We start from the raw sequence: 18,206 nt of genomic DNA, 5'->3' as shown, positions 1-18,206 counted from the left end.
AAAAATCATATCATACAATTCTGGACTACCTGCGCATTCATATTTTTTCACTTTATTAGCATCCCAAAATGAAATGTTTCCATCTTTGAAATTTACCACTAGACTTCCCATTTTCAGCTTTTGTGTAATTGGATCCATACGTACGCCAAATGTTCCATCATATGCTGGATTTCTAGATTTTATATTATTCAAATGTTTCATCAAAACATCTTCACCACTTTCATTCATAACAGGTGAGATGTCAGGATCCGAGGAATCGATGTGGGACGATGATGGTGTTTCGAATAGAGTTGTTCTCATATCGTCTTGAAGTGTGCTCGTGTCACTATTCACAGATGATACACTACCAAAAGATTGTTTTCTTCCTATTGGAGTACTCATGGGATAATTTGAAGTAGATTGAACAGTTCCATGATTTGGTGATAACACTGGTGATTTAGAAGTAGCGTTTGATGATAAAACATTCAATGGTTTCATTATGGGCTCATACAATCTTTCAAGTGTCGTACGATTTTCAATATTATCATTCTTGATAGAGTTGAATTTCTGCCTGACAGCTTCTGTTGTCTCTACTAGTTGACGTTTCAAATTTATTTCATTGTTTTTATTTTCAGGATCTTTTTTTGTATTCATAATGCCCTTTTTTTTGAATTAAAGCTTAATTCGTTGGTGAAGTGACCACTACAATATTCAGTGATCGAATAAGTTCCAAAAACAAGATCATGGGTATATAAAACTATCGAATCCTTTGCGATATCTACCTTCATCTATTTTTCTATCCTTATCAATGACTAGAAATCCATATTGGTCCTCCCAGCATTTAACACACATCAATTGGAATTGTTTGAATGTTACATCGGGTGAAACATGATCTGAATAAATGTGATGTAAATTCGTCTCATCTTGTTTGAACATTATAATGAAATTGGTATTGTCACGCACTAACTGTTTGGGTACCCGTGAATATGTCTGTGCTAGATAAAAACAATCAACATCCTTATGACGTCCCATACAGAAATATGATCTAATAATATCTTGCTTTTCACATATCACATCATCGAAAATGAAAACAGAATTAGGCTTAGCGTCGGAGGGTTCCACTATTTCTGCATTATTGCTGAATGTATAAAAACCTAATCCTTTTATAGGTTCCAAAACACTTCGCAAGTACTGATATTTAGGTTGATTGAGTGATTTCGAATAGAGATACACATTTCTAAATCTCAGTCCTTGTGGATGTGTTAATAGTGATATCATTGCATTCGTCTTTCCACAATTTGAAGGTCCTATAATGAGTCCTCGAACTGATGATGGAAGTAGTGGACCATGTCTGAATACCCTTTGTCCATTCAATCCACAACCAAATTTCTCATCTAGATTATCTACAGCAAACTTTTCTTTCTGTTTTACAATGCGCATCGTGCCGTGGTTGGAGACTATATAAATGTTATTAGCTTATTCATTTCAATGTGTACCATCAAACGATACGGACGTATTGAAAGTGATCGTAAAATTAAAAGAGGTTGTGGTTTTGTTAATGATTTAATAAACAAACTTCCTTTCGAATTACATCTACCGGAGGTTATCAATACTGTGGACCGGGTACAAAATTGAAACAACGTTTAGCTCGTAACGACCCTGGAATCAATAAATTAGATATTGAATGCAAAAAACACGATATTCAATATTCTAAGCATCCATCCGATCTTGCAGCAAGACATTTAGCCGACAAAGAACTTGAATACAGCGCTTGGGATAGGGTTAAATCGAAGGACGCGAGTATTGGGGAAAGAGCAGCTGCATTACTTGTCACCAACATTATGAAAGCGAAAAGACATATGGGCATGGGTTGTAGTACCAATAAGAAAAAATGTAAGAGGAAACAAACGAAGAAAAATAAAATTAAAAAAGTTGCATTTGGTGCTGGGATAGTCCATAAAGTGCGAAATGTATTGAAGAAAGCTGGTGGGAATCAATTTGTGACGAATAATAGCAAAAAAGCTATCACTGTGGCATTGCAGGCGGCACGTAAATACCTTAAAGCTGCCGGTGGAAAGAAGAAAATCCGCACACCACGCATAATTCCTGTTCCCAAGATCGGTGGACTTTTACCATTGATACCAATTTTTGCTGGACTATCCGCACTAGGAAGTTTGGCGGGAGCTGCTGCTGGTATTACCAAGGCCGTGAATTCGGCAAAAGCCAGCAGAGCGGCTTTAATGGAAGCCAATCGTCACAATAAAACCATGGAGGCTGTAGCATTAGGCAAACGCGGAAGTGGAATATATCTCAAACCATACCGTAAAGGTTTAGGACTATATTTAAAACCATACAAAGCCACAAACAAAACAAAAAACTAATTGAACCCCTACCTCAGAGGCCTCTTACTGATCTCGATCTCAGTTATTATGCACAAAAAATGAAAATTCCACATTTTCGTGGTGTTTTTATGCGTGATAGATTACCATCTTCAGGTCCAAAACAAAACGAGACAGCTATTGTTAATTTAGATGGAATAAGTGGACCAGGAACACATTGGGTGGCATATAAAAAATGTGGGAAAGAAGTCACATATTTCGATAGTTTTGGAGATCTACCCCCACCATTGGAATTGACTCGATTCTTTCGAAAATGTTCGAATGTAAAAATCAAATATAACTATGATCGACAACAGAAATTTAATACAGTTCTCTGTGGTCACTTGTGCTTGCAGTTTCTCTCTAAATAATTTTCCAAATAAAAATGGATTCAACACCAAAACTGGATCGGGAGGCTATCAAGGGAATGGGGTTTTCACTTAGAATGTTTTCAAAATATGGTACCTTGAAAAAAATGGATAAAGTGATGCTTGCAAATATGCCTAAGGAAGTGATACTTGCATGTGTTGCACATGAGATTGCATATGTTTGGGAAAAGTTGCCTAAGCATCTGCAAGATGACATCGATATAATGAAACATAGATATTGTTATGAGCACCACCACCACGATCAAAATTCAGAATCGGATGTTAATGACGGTCCTATACCTCGGAAATCTATGTGTTGTATTTGTAATATAGAGGATGTGAATATTGGTATCAATAAAAATGATACTTATTACAATACAACACCTTCCAAAAAGTGTAAATTGTCTCAAATGTGCTGTTGCTGTGTACAATAATAAATTGAAATGTGTTTCAAAATATTCATCAGTCATGTCACGAAAGTTCGAGCTACAAGCTGTCGGGACAAGTGTCTTGAGTGCGGATTTTTTTCCACCAATTGAATTGGATAGGAACAGTCGTTATGGATTAGGACTTTTGGGATTCTATGGGTGCAATACAATCAATAATATAACTGAAGCTAATAACTTAGTTAGTTTTAGAATCAGTAATGACAACTCATCGATACCCCAAAAGTTGACAATTGAAATTCCATGTGGTGCTTATGAAATAGAAGAGATCAATGCCGTCATACAGAAACATATCATGTTCAGATTGTTTCATGATAAAAAACCAAATGATGTCGTTGCAGATGATATTTTCTATCTACACGCCAATAATAATACATTCAAATGTGAAATGCGATCCAAATATGAAATTGATCTGACACATCCAAATTCAATAGCAGAAATGATGGGGTTCGCTCATGAAATATTTCCACCAAATCAGATACATGAATCATCATTACCAATAAACATTACAACTGTGAGACTTATCCGCTTAGATTGCAATATAATATCTGGTTCATATATAAATGGTGAAGAATCCCACATTCTTTTCTCATTCGATATTGATGTTGAACCTGGCTACAATCTCACTAAAGAACCACACAGTATTATATATATGCCTGTCAGTCCAGAAGGTCGTCAATTGATTCACAACATTACAGTGCGTATTTTGGATGAAAAAAATAACCTTATCGATTTTGGAAGTGAAGAAGAGATTTTCATTATTTTGGAATTGAAGAAAATCGAATAACTGTTGTTATGGGTTTCATTTATAATAGACAAAATCGCATTGAACAATCCCAAACGAGTTGCACTATCAAAAAGAAAGGTGTGCATAAAAAGAAGCTCATTCCACAAGTGTATGCTAAACAGTTAGCACATAACGCTCTGTCTGTGAGTGATCTTAAATTTTTGAAATCGATTGGATTGAAAGTGAGAAAATAACAATGGTGCTCGAAACAAACAATGAAAAGTTGAATATATTCAATGAACCAGTGCTCGATCATTCTCTCATAAGTTTACATGAGCACACATATAAGCCCTATGGATCACCGCTATTCAGGAATTCGGATGAAATCAGAATTGCAATCAATAATCAAGATGTTATACTAGATATTGCCGAGAGCTTCATTTACATAGAAGGTAAATTCACCCCCAAAGATGTAGCGAAAACATGCTATCTCTCGAATAATGCAATTGCATTTCTCTTTGACGAAATTCGTTATGAAATGGGAGGTGAACAAGTGGCTGTTGTTAGAAAACCTGGGATAACATCTACAATGAAAACCATGATATCATTTGGACAATCTCATGCTAACACATTATTGACATCTGGTTGGGGACTTTCACAATTGAAGCAAGATATCTTGGATACAAACAGTCATGTTTTTAGTGGAAAACTACCACTGAAATATTTGATGGGTTTTGCTGAAGATTACAACAAAAGTATCTTGAATGCCAAACAGGAATTGATTTTGATTATCGCTCGATCATTCAAAAACTCATATATAGGTGAGGTTGATGCTGATTTGGAAATAAATAAAATCGAATGGAAAATAAGGCATATTGTACCAGATGATAAACACAAGCTCAAACTTTTGAGTAGAATAAACAAAAGCGGTCTGAATGCCAAAATCAAGTTGGCGTATCGTATGTGGGACCTCTATGAACTACCATCATTACGTGGGACTTCTTCAGACATATGGGCCATCAAAACAACTAACGCATTGGAAACTCCTCGTTTTGTCATCATCGCATTCCAAAGTACTACCACATCTGAAGATAGAACACAAGATATTACAAAATTCACAACTGCTGATATCAATAGTATTCGAGTATACTTGAATTCTGAAGTTTATCCATATGAGCGTTGGAATTTGAATTTCGATAAAAAACTTGATGCTCCTGCTTATTATGCTTTTGAGAGTTTCCAGCGAAGTTATTATGATAAAGATATGAGTGAACCTCTGATGGACATTGGACAATTTAGAGAGAATCCACTATTCGTCATCGATTGTTCCCATCAACCGAATGCAACAAAATCATCAACTATTGATATAAAGATTGAGTTTGAGACGAGGAAGACCAAGTTTCCAGACAACACTAAAGTATATGCATTAATTTTGCATGATACAGTTTTAACATACAATGCATTGGATGGTTCAGTTCATAGCAGATATTGACACTTTTTTTTTCACTCTATCATGTACTGTTTTATGATCTTTTTTTTTTTATTTGTAACTGACTTATATCATGTATTGTATTTTATATCATATTTATTGTTTTGTAATCATTTTCTATTGTATTTCATCAGATTTAAATAAATAAAACATGAAAATAATACAAAGTTTTTTATTTGACATTATTTATGATTCACAGGAACATACAGACTATCTAAAATAACTTCTTCCTCATAATCATCATTTTCGCGACCATCTTCAATTTCCTCTCGATTTTCATCATTCAATTCAAAGTGATGAATAATCCATTCTGGCAAGTATGGTTGGAGGCTATACAGGAATCTTCTTAGGTTCAGTTCAATCATAACCTCACAAAGTTGCCACAATTCCAATTCATTATCCAAAAATTTGTTGCAAACTTCTGCACCACTCCAATAGTTCTCAGCATCACGAAGGCATAATTCGATTTGTTTTTCATCATAGCATACACTCATATCATAAACGCTTGCATGTTCGGCTCCATCACCCAACACCTTCAATTTAGACGACAAATGTTGAACCGATGATTTGAGATCTACAATATCGACCCAATCTTGACTTGCGTACTGCATCCACATCTTTAAATGGTGGAACTGAAATCGAACAAAAAAAAAACAATAAGCAACCTCCAATTTTTCAGTGATATAATACTCACATTCCCATTTTACTTGTAGTTACAAAGTGAGTGTATTCAACTAAGTTAGTAATGTTTATATTTCCATATAATTATCATCTAATATATGAATATTAATAAAACAATAAGAAATTCATTATAATTACTATTATTATTCAATCATATTGAATTTGACTAGAGTTATCGTTTTCACACCAAAAAATAACTTTGTAAGCTATGACCTAAAGAAATTCACTATAAATTATTACTATTATTCAATCATATTGAATTTGACTAGAGATCGCGTTTTCATGCCAGCAAAACTTTGTTGGCTCTGTCCTAAATACATCATCGTATATTTACCACCTGATGAGTTGATACAAGATATATCGTCATCACTGAATTGCAACGAAATACGTTTTGGTAGCCATGTTTTAAATAATTTATCATTGCTCACATCTTGCAAAGTTAATAAAATTGATTTACCAAATCGTGTAGAATAAGTTGACATATTTTTAATTATGTACACTTCATCAATTGGCAATGATGATAAGGCCTTTTGCTCTAGTATTTCAACCTCCTGTACAATCAAATTATTAATTTTATTCAAGTCTACTTTTGAAACGGACATGATGAAAATATATATGAAAATATAAACAATTTCCAACAGACAAATACACTCACCGTCTTCCTTCTATTACGAACTGAATAACACTCTACCAATTGCTAACTGCTGCAGATATATTCGTCTACTGATTTCATAGTGTGCCAGGCATTTCTTTTATATTAAACAGTGTGAGTCACCCCCACCATGAAACCGTGAAAGATTCACATTGCTAGTTGCTATCCACTAGAGATGCCTGACGTCACAGCCAAGCCCATCTCCCAACTTGATGCGATAACAGTTGCCGGTACGAGCAAGCAGTGGTCGTTGCGGTCTCGGAGAGGGTAGACGCTAGGCAAACAGTCCTCGGCTGCCGTTGTGTCACCATCGATAGCGGGGCTAGAGCGAACCTTCATCGCTTCAGGAGAGGTGAGGGCAGACCGATGAATACGCATTACTCTGCCACACGTCGTGGAGTGAACATGTCGCTCTCTAGCCGTTGAACGGTTATTGCTGTGACGTCACTCCACTACTAACTTGGTGCCCTAACACCGATGGAGCATTTATTACTTGGAGGATCTTCGAAGTATGCAGACGTATGTTTGTACATAGACAAACAAGCACATGATGAAACCCTGTACCGTGCATTCTCCTACACACACACATAAACACACAAAATCTCATATGAAAAAAAAAATCTGAACGATCCATGCACCAGACACTTCAAGGTCACAATGCCTTGACTTCACTGCACAACAAAAAAACTTCACCAAACAACAACCAATAAAAAAAGCAATTAATACGTCATAGTGGTGGGGGGAGGCCGAGAATCAGCTGTAAACAACTACTAAATTTGTTCTTTTCTCCTTGCTTCATTGGTGTTCGTCCGTTTCTTCCAGAAGCATCCATCATTTTGCCTACTAGTTACATTTACATCACGATAGGTGTCGTTGATGGTCGGGACAGTACATGCTATGAAACATTTATGAAATCGGCCGTTTACTTACTCTTGTTACAATTTTCAGGCCTAGCATGTCCCAGGGAACCGTTATGATACATAACCGTCTGGAAGAAAAGACATTCACAGTAGCCACGCCCGAAGAATTTGTCAAAAGATTCAACGGAACAAAAGTTATCAACAAGGTAGGATTGGGAGATATTTTTTTCATGTCAGATAATAATTTTTTCAAACGTACATCTACATACAGCAGGGAAGTTATTTTTGAAGATTGTTAAAATAATAAGACAAACCAAAAAGAAAATTTTAAATAAAAATTTAGGTAATTTTTAATAACTCCAACATCCATAATTGCATTTGGGATGATCATCATTCAATATTTCAAAGCTAAGGATGTACTCAGCTTTTTTTGGGTATATTATATGAATTGAAGCCTGGCCTACCACAATGAGTCATTTGGAGATTTTTCAAGTTTTCAATACTAGTAACAATAAATTACCCAGTCAATTGTTAGTAACCCATAGAACTTTCCTTTCTTGAACATCGAAATATGATTCCATTTATCAAATTCAAATTACAGATAATTGACATTAGAGATTTATTTCTATTGAAAGGGATCTATTTTTAGGAGAGATTAATTTTTGCAGTTGATACAAAAAAAGTGGGAATTTTCCAAAGAAAAGAAGAAAGCTAAACCACAGTACCTCAATAATAAATAAAGATAAATTGAGAAAACGGGTATTTTTATTAATAATTTTGAAATGGTGTCAGCTTTATATATTTTTCTTTAGATTTTGATCATTTTTAGAAGATGTCGCAGGCAACTGGGAGTACCGAACTTCAAATCTACTGCAAAAATCTATAAAAATATCAAATTTGAAATTTATATAATTCATATTCCAATCAATTATAGAGAATTAACTCCTAGCTGTTTTTTAAAAATATATATAATTAGTTTTAGTTATTTTACATTGATATCTTTATATAATTTTCATTTATATCTTTTATAATTTTATTGTATACATATTTTATAATGTTTCATTCAAGTATGTTGTGATATTTATACATTTACAACTTTTCTTTTCCATGCCACTTCTCAACATAAAACATCAAAATAGATAAATTAGTTTTCAAAGTTATGAAATATGATGACCCATGCGCGACCACAAGGTCTTGAATTGGATTTATCTTTGTTTATTTACTAATTGTTTTAGATTAAGGTAAAAGACCATGTGAGAAAAAAATAAATGTGAATAAACGTTATATATATATATATATATATATATATATATATATATATATATATATATATATATATATATATGGGAATGTATAGATGGGGTCAAAATATCACCAGTACTTCATATAACTTTTTTTCCTAAAATCCTTCGTTACCAAGTAACGGGCCCTCGAAGTTACAAAATGAAAAATGTTTTTCTTTGATAACTTTTCAAGTGAATATTCAAAATCATCCAAATTTTGGTAATTATTCATTTCAAATAATGGTGGACGAGCGGGTTTGATGTCGTCGAGTAGAACTACATTTTTATCAAGACTCGTTGCTCCGATCGACTTTCCACACGAGTACTTTTATTCATGAAATTGTCCAAGTAACCTTATTTTGTTGAAAAATATTGAAAAATATCTGTCATTTCAAAGTTTTGGGGTGTGGACCGTCGGGGGTAGTCCGTTCCTGACTTTGTAGCAAAACAACTGACTCCTGCATGAAAGCTCATCGACGGAATTCATTTGTTTAGTCAATTACCAAAATTTGGATGATTTTGAATATTCACTTGAAAAGTTATCAAAGAAAAACATTTTTCATTTTGTAACTTCGAGGGCCCGTAACTTGGTAACGAAGACTTTTAGGAAAAAAAGTTATATGAAGTACTGGTGATATTTTGACCCCATCTATACATTCCCGAGAGGAAAAGAGGAAGTTCAGGGACACCCTGTATATATATGATGTGTTGTTTTTCCGGGTGTTCATCCGTTGTGTACTATTCGATAGTCGACGTTTCGCCATCATCTCAGATGGCATTATCAAGACGAGTTACTGCTTCGCTTCGAGTTACACCTCTCGAAGCGAAGCAGTAACTCGTCTTGATAATGCCATCTGAGATGATGGCGAAACGTCGACTATCGAATAGTACACAACGGATGAACACCCAGAAAAACAACACATCATATTCTACCATCCGTGAAAACCTACATTGTAATATATATATATATATATATATATATATGGTAAAATGGATTACCAGGGTCTCTCAGTCAAAAAATCAAAAATCAAACTCTGCTTTACTTTGCCAAGCTTTCGCTTCTAATGGGAAGCTTCTTCAGGGCAGTAAAAATGAGTGAAAAACAATAAATTGAAGATAGAATTGACATAAAAGTTAACATGTATACAAAAAAAAAAATCGTATACATGTTAACTTTTATGTCAATTCTATCTTCAATTTATTGTTTTTCACTCATTTTTACTGCCCTGAAGAAGCTTCAGGGAAGCTTGAAAGTTAATTTTGACATGAATCAATAAATGACAATTATTTGTTGATAACATAAAAATGTACGTAACTGACTGATTGTAAAACAAATTATTATTTTTATGTTATCAACAAATAATTGTCATTTATTGATTCATGTCAAAATTAACTTTCAAATTATTTATCGTTCGATTTGCTGCAAATTTTTTATATTAATCTCATGTTGAGTAAGTTATATCTGTAACGTTTTAATTTTTACGATCATCTTTTCAGTTGTCCTGAAGAAGGAAATAAATATTTCCGAAAGCTTGACAAACTAGCAAAGAGTTTTCCAGCAGCTTGTCTGCATTACCCTTTCTCGATTTCATATCATTTATAGAAACATGTGGATTCGTTTTTCGATGACATTTCAGGTTAGCTTCCCAAATTTCTGCCACCGCAGTTGTCGGTTGATTGGTCAAACCACCAACACTGACATAAAAAACTTGGCAAGTTGACTTGGGTGTTACGCCAATAGGTGGTTCCACTCATGTTTCGCCTGCGTTTACGCAGCTATTTTTATCGAGTACTTTTCTGGTTTTTCACATTTTGTCTTCAATCGATGACCGCCTGACCGGTACTGACGATGTCCAATAGGCTGAAACAGCTGTCTACCGGTGGCTCTTAAATTGAAATCAATATGGGAATGATCAGAATGGTACTTATATATTTATCTTTATATAGTAAAATGAATTAATGGGGTCTCTCAGTCAAAAAATCAAAACTCTCCTGTCTTTGACAAGCTTTCGGTTCTAATGGCAAGCTTCTTCAGGGCAGTAAAAATTAGTGAAAAACAATGAATTGAACATAAGAAAAAATCCATACATGTTTAACTTTCTTTCGTCAATTTATAGGTTCAATTTTTGTTTTTCACTCATTTTTACTGCCCTGTAGAGGCTTCCCATTAGAAATGAAAGCTTGGAAAAGTAGAGTAGAGTTTAGATTTTTTATTTTTTGACTGAGAGACCCCGTTAATTTATTTTACTGTACATTTCTCCAGTCGTTAAGATTCTCAACTTTATATATATAGATACTTAGTTTATAATTCTTTCCAAAAGCAATCTGTTTCTCCAGGTTCTCATAGCAAATAACGGTATAGCAGCAGTGAAATGTATGAGGTCAGTGCGTAGATGGTGCTACGAGATGTTCAAAAACGAGAGGGTGGTAAGATTCGTGGTCATGGTCACTCCAGAAGATCTGAAAGCGAATGCCGAGTATATAAAAATGGCGGACCATTATGTTCCTGTACCTGGTGGCACCAACAACAATAATTATGCCAACGTAGAACTCATTGTGAACATTGCAGTTAGATGTCAAGTACAAGTGAGTGGATATGAATTTCATGGAATGCGTTTTGAATTACTTATAATTATTCTTAGTTCTTTCGTCAAATTACGAGGAAATGGTATAATAATTTCACTAGCTCCACCTAAAGTCGTTTTAAAAATTTTGAAGCTGAATATGAGATACTTCACTATTTCTTTTCATTATTGTCAATGCACTGCTTTCAGCAAGTGCTTTGTGCTTTCTTTATTTCACGTTTTGAAATATAGGTTACTTTTAGGCTGTTTGGGCAGGATGGGGTCATGCATCTGAAAACCCAAAACTACCAGAGTTATTACACAAGAATAACATATCGTTCATTGGTCCCAATGAAAAAGCTATGTGGGCTCTGGGAGATAAAATTGCTTCCTCTCTTGTTGCACAAACTGCTGAAGTACCTACATTACCATGGTCAGGTTCTGGTAAGTGTTCGAAAATGATTTGGTTGTTTCAAAAGTTTTTTGTACTCGAGATTCGAAGAGTCGAGAAGTCGATAAAGGCCGTTTTTTGTGGTCGTGACCTTGGCGAAGGTTCTACCGGTGGGAAAGTTATTAAAGTGCTTTAATATATTATAATCGGGAGGCCTGTTATCTGCCAGCTTCTACTTACGCAATTTTCGGAACATGTGGCATTTATTGACCAATAATTGACTACACTGAATAATCAAACTTAACTTTATTTCACTTTCAATACAACAAACACTTCAACTAAAACTTCAACTATTATTTGAATGTTTATCGCCTTACTAGATCACTTCGCATACCGCACTGTAACGTCCATATACTTGCAGCCAGCGTTTAAATATCATAATCCAATGCCGTAAAAACTTCGCCGAAGTTCTGTCGAAGTCGGTAGTATTATTCTCGCTGCTTCTCGAGTGGCGGGAAATCATCGCACATTCGCGCGCTCTTAGCTACGTCACCATTGGTTTATGGCTACCAGTGGCGGCCGTCGTTATTTTCTTTTGAGCATGATTTACAACACTACTACGAACCACGGTCTTTTTTGTTGGTTTTCGTCTTCGGAAAGTGCCTGGATGGCTCATCGGTGTACAACCACTGTCATGAACCTCTCCTGTTGTCGTACAGAACCTACTTTTCATCCGATCCAAAAATGGATCGTTTTGGTTGCGTAAAAGCAAAGAAGAGCAGACCTTGAATCGTGAGAATTTCTGTCGATCGTTCAAATCGTGGGGCACCCACTTTTCGAGCTTTTTGACCTTTGCAATATATTTTAAATGATCAAAAACCGCATGGGAACTGACGCCCAGTTCTTCCGCCATCCCAAGCACCGCTTGTGATGGGACAGGGTCCACCAGGTTCTCAAATCCTCGTTCTGAAATACTGTAGGTCGACCACTTCGGGGCACATCTTCGGGACTAAAATCTCCGGAACTAAATACCGCAAACCAACGCCAAACAGTGCGTTCATTGCCAAATGCCTGTTAGTCCGACCGCCGTGTTAGTCGGTGGTTCAAGCCGCAGGCTGAACGATCGATTTTCACTTGCTATCATCCAACCCGTGTCAGGAGTCACACGTTAAAAAGTAAGACCTCGTAAGTCCTTTGCTCGCACAAGTTTCGACTTCTGAGGGTTGTTGTCCGTAGGGGTGCGATAGCTGGTTAACGGAAAAACATATTTTAAACATTTTTTTTTATATTCTAATAATTCTCGGATTATCTTAGTGAAGCGATGATAGAGTATTGGCACCTAAGTGATTGAACACTTGTATGGTGCAACTCCTATCATATACGCAGATTTCAAATTAGTCTTATCTCAGATAATATAATGGCTTAGTATTAATATTAATACATAACTTCATATGCGTAAGTCGGTGAAGAATGTAAATGTTGCAATAATTTATTTATTCAGTATTTTCAGAAAAGTGTGATGATTAAGTAAAATTTTGTTTTTTGATAGAACACTAAATTTCTTGAAAGTTTTTATCTCTTTTATACTAGAAAGAAAGTTGAAGGCTTTAGGTTAACGGTCAGCAACAGGCGGACCGCGGTAGGTCGAACCTCGGACCGCCAGATATTGTAATGTGTTGTATACCAAGTATAAATTAATACGTAGATAAGGTATACTATACCTTTATTAATTAAAATAATATTCTTGAGTCACATATAATTCAACTTAGTACTTATTTTCAATAAATTGCCTAGTTAACCTGTTTTACAAGTATATATATATATATATATATATATATATATATATATATATATATACCCAAAAACTTCACAAAAGTGTTGCAGGTCACTCTAAAATCATTGAAAGTGATGCTTTTCGGGGTCTCCATGGTGTTGTCAATTTTGAACATGACGCAATCTGTTTTTTCATCATTTAAAATCAATTTATCTTCCAGAAAAAAAGTTTTTTGTCCTTTCTATTCCAATTCTACCATGTTTTATTATGTGTGGTAAGCCTGTCAACAATAGGTTAGTATCATCAGCATAATTAACTATGTGAGCGGAATTTGTATTTACCACCATGTTTATAATGAAGAGTATTGGGCCCAATATACTCCCTGTGGACTTGAACTTGACTTGAACTAGTCATAAGAGTTCCCTCGAATTCCATATTTGTAAAGTTTGCCTAGTAGAAGATCATGATCTATACCAGGGGTCTCCAAACTACGGCCCGCGGGCCAAATCCGGCGGGCCGTAGCTGAAATGATTACCTAATTGTTGTTACTATTGCTGTGATAAGTTGAAGAAGAAAACACAGAATGACAATTACTCGGTTTTATTTACTTGCAAGGTAAAACTTAACGACAGAAATGATGACAAAGAAAACTTAACTTAAGTATCTAAGTTTAAGCAAATTAATAACTAACAAATAATTGAAACGAATCACAGTAAAACAAAAACACTAATGAGATTTATGTAATTGTGATTTTCCACCGACAATACTTTGTAGTTGTGGATCAATTTTACTTGTACCAATTATTAAAAGAGATTTAAGATGCTCATCGGTTAATTGTAATGTGTAAACATTCTTTGTGTACTTTATCTTGGAAAACGTTTTCTCACACAAGTAAGTAGTACCAAAAACAGAAAACAACCCACAAGCAAATTTATGCAAATTATCAAATTGTTCCAGAAGACTTTTATAAAATTTCAACAAAGATGAATTTTGATATTTGTTCTTAAGCATATCACTGCACCGATTGCAAAATTGACGGCAAATTCAGTCTCTGTAGTGTGGCTGAATATTTCACATGTTTCAAAATGTGTGAAACATTTTTTACATAATTGCGATTGAAATAGTATTATTTTCTGCCTGAAGGATTTGATATTGGTGTATAAATCAGGGAGAAGCTGATTTTCTCCTTGCAATCTCAAATTCAGTTCGTTCATATGATTTGTCAAATCGACATAGAAGGCTAACTTTCACATCCATTCACTATTTTCTAAATCGGCAAAAGGGCGCTGCTTCTCATTAAAAAAATTTCGATCTCTGCTCGAAGTTCAAAAAAGCGCTTAAGGACTTTTTCGCAACTAAGCCAGCGTACGGCAGTATGATATGGTAAATCATTTTCTCCAATCTGTTGAACAAACTCGCGGAATTGTCGGTAACTCAGCCCAGTGGATCTGATGAAGTTAACAACTGATATGACTGGTTTTAGAACTTCAGACATATCCAAACATTTTCCGTACAAGGACTGTTGATGAATACCATACATTTTCATGCCTCCATCAGTTGTTATAGATTTCAAATTTCTCCATCGAAGATTCTTTTTATTAATGCCATTTTCAACTCCCTTAAAATATCTGCCCCAGTTATCGTGTCGTGAATACTATCAATATCAAGAAGTTCTTCATACACTTCATAGCTTTTATCTACTCCGCGAATAACAATCAACACCTGAGCAGTATCTGACACATCCGTTGACTCATCCAATGCTAGAGAAAACTACTCATGATGTCCATTTTTGTCAGACAATTGAGATGATATATTTTCTGCGATGTCTTGCACCCTCCGAGCCACGGTGTTTGCTGACAAACTGACACTTTTGAATAAATTTACCTTTTCGGGGCATATTTCTTCGGCTTCTGCAATCAAGTATTCTTTTATCATTTCTCCATCGGTGAATGGTTTGCCACGTTTTCCGATTTCAAGAGCCACACGAAAGCTGGCGCGAGTTGCAGACTCTTGTTCAGTATTCGCTTTGGTAAACGAAGATTGCTGCGATTTGAGTCCGCGTTTCAAAGCTTCAAATTTTTCCTTCCGCAAACTTCCTGTATACTTGGAGTAACTTTGAAGATGTTTCGATTCATAGTGTCATTTAATGTTATAGTATTTGAGAACAGCTGTGGTTTCAATACAAATTGAACATAGCGCCTCATTACTGGACTCAATCACAAAATACTGAAAGTTCCATTTTTCTTGGAAGATTCTGCATTCACTGTCGATTTTTCGCTTCTTTTCCATAGTAACAAATCACACATAAAAACAATAAGTAAAATCAAAATACTTTTATTGACGGGTGTTACTTTATTTCACAATAGACAGTTTCGCTTCCTTCGCCTTTCCTACGCAGACTAACTCGCAGTTGCGCCGCTTGCCTTTTTATATACAATTTATACTGCCATCTCGAGGTGATCGGAATACACTAGCTAGAACCAGAACTTTCTCGAACGCGGTAATTCCAAATATTTAATTACACCTAGCGGGTAGCTGAAAAAGATAGTACATAGTACCACTACTCGCCACTAGATGTCTTTAAGCGTCACAATACACAATAATAATTGAAATGCAAAAAAAGCGTAAGTTTGCTTAGGTCACGCACTTTGCGACTATCATAGTCTAGAAATATAGTTAAGGGCAGAAATTGGCTCTTGGAACTAACTGAAAAAATCATTATGGCCCGAAGGCTTCAAAGTTTGGAGACCCCTGAGATATACAATCAATGGCTTCAGATAAGTCCATGAAAATCCCACAGGATAGATCCCCTCTTTCCATTGCTTCCAGAATTTCATTACTAAAATTAACAAGAGCTATCTCAATGGATTTTCTTTTTCAAATAGGCGTGTTGGTAACTAGAAAACATATTAAAGTTTGAGAAGAAAAATGTTTGTCTTATGGCCATTGCGTTTTCGAATAGTTTTGATATACATGTCAAAAGACTAATTGGTCTGAAATTATTAATGTCTGACCAACTTCCTTTCTTATTTAGTTATACAAATTAGTTAATGTTGCGGCAGAATGCACAGATCACTTCAAATAGAGATAATTGATTGGCAAGAAGATGTGTCTTTGCAAATGTATAAAACGGTATCCACTGAAGAATTTGGACCAAACATGAAAATTGCAAGAAACTAGCTATAAATCTGGCCACTATGTTTTGTTCAACATACATATGTGAAACATCTTTCTCAAAAGTGCAGTTTTTGAAATCGTTTGAGACTAACGGACGCCCACCTAGAAGACGCACTTGAATTTGCTGTAAACCAAAATAATACATAAGTAGCACCTAATTATTGTCAGTTGTTTTTTCTGGACCTCGTTAAAATTTTCCCACAGAGTATCCGGACCCCACTCAAACCTACTTGCCGACCCCTGCTTTAGGTGAAATATGTATTGAAAATCGGTGAACTATATTTTTGTTGCAGTTGTAAATTCTTGAGTGATGATTTTCAGCACTTCTAGTTCTATAGTCATGTGAAGGATGGTTCTGAGGTTGCTTGTATTTGTAAAGAAAATGTGCCTAAATATCGCTTGACAACACGCTGAATAGAGGCAAAAAATTATAATTTGGATGAAATGAACACCATCAATATTTAGAGCACAAAATTTTCTATCGATCACAAAGAGTAGAATAAATATTTATTGAAATAGGGAGCTACAAAACACATGACATTTAAGCGTACGATACTTTTGAAACAACCTAATAGTTTAATAGTAGCCTATGTATGTAGTAGCAGAATATTGTAATTTTCGTAAAACATATGATTCTCTTGATTCGAAAGCCGAATATATGAGAAACAATTACTATGCCTATTGAGAAAATATTTTTTTGTAGAGATTTACATGATAAACATAGATTATAATAACCTATTTTAGATGTGCCTCTTCAGCTTTCAATGTAGCCTGAATTAATTCGTAACTTTCATATTATAATTAAAAGAACTCTTTTTTATTTTTAGGGTTAACTGCCCAATACAGCGGGAAGAAAATCAAAATATCATCAGAACTTTTTGCAAAAGGTTGTGTTAATACACCAGAGGAAGGTTTAGCAGCAGCTCACAAAATCGGTTTTCCTGTGATGATAAAGGCTTCTGAAGGTGGTGGCGGAAAAGGAATCAGAAAAGTAGAAAACCCTGATGATTTTCCAACTGCTTTCAGACAGGTGATTAAACTTAAGATAGAATAAATATTCTCGCAAGTTCATTGTTCAAATAGTTTTTAATGAGAGTGTTCAAATTGTCGGTTCATATGAAATAGTCATTATCAAATTTTTGAAGATAGAAATTGGCAAACACCTTTGAACCCTTCAAATCTCCATTGAATTTGTCAAAGCCTAAATCGATGTCAGTGACAGGTTCTGGTCCAATGAAGCTGCTTGCCTGGCCTGGATTCCTAGCTGCTGGCCTGGCCTGGATTCCATACCAGAGACAATCTGTTAAGTCTTCCTATCGAGCAATTTAGACATTGCTTGGTAGGAGCCAAGAGCCGTCCAACGCCACTCGACTGTCCGAGAATATTTTTATTGACTTGTGTATGTGGTTGGATTTAGCCAATCTCTTTGCACACAAT

General features: G+C 35.2%; 1 protein-coding gene across 1 annotated transcript in view; it reads left to right on the top strand.

The window, feature by feature from the left end:
* The window catches only part of ACC (Acetyl-CoA carboxylase), a 145,526-nt gene that overhangs the window by 61,604 nt on the left and 65,716 nt on the right, over positions 1 to 18,206 (top strand). Inside the window, 4 exon segments of the mRNA XM_074174091.1 lie at positions 7,669 to 7,786; positions 11,201 to 11,449; positions 11,691 to 11,871; positions 17,597 to 17,799. Coding sequence (XP_074030192.1) covers positions 7,669 to 7,786; positions 11,201 to 11,449; positions 11,691 to 11,871; positions 17,597 to 17,799 — 751 coding nt within the window.

The sequence above is a fragment of the Leptinotarsa decemlineata genome, unplaced genomic scaffold, assembly GCF_025532065.1.
Source record: "Leptinotarsa decemlineata unplaced genomic scaffold, Ldec_3_MD MMD2_tig00000505_RagTag_RagTag, whole genome shotgun sequence".
In the NCBI taxonomy this organism is placed as follows: domain Eukaryota; kingdom Metazoa; phylum Arthropoda; class Insecta; order Coleoptera; family Chrysomelidae; genus Leptinotarsa; species Leptinotarsa decemlineata.
Note: the sequence above shows the minus strand (reverse complement) of the source record. Positions and strands in the feature narration are given on the sequence as shown.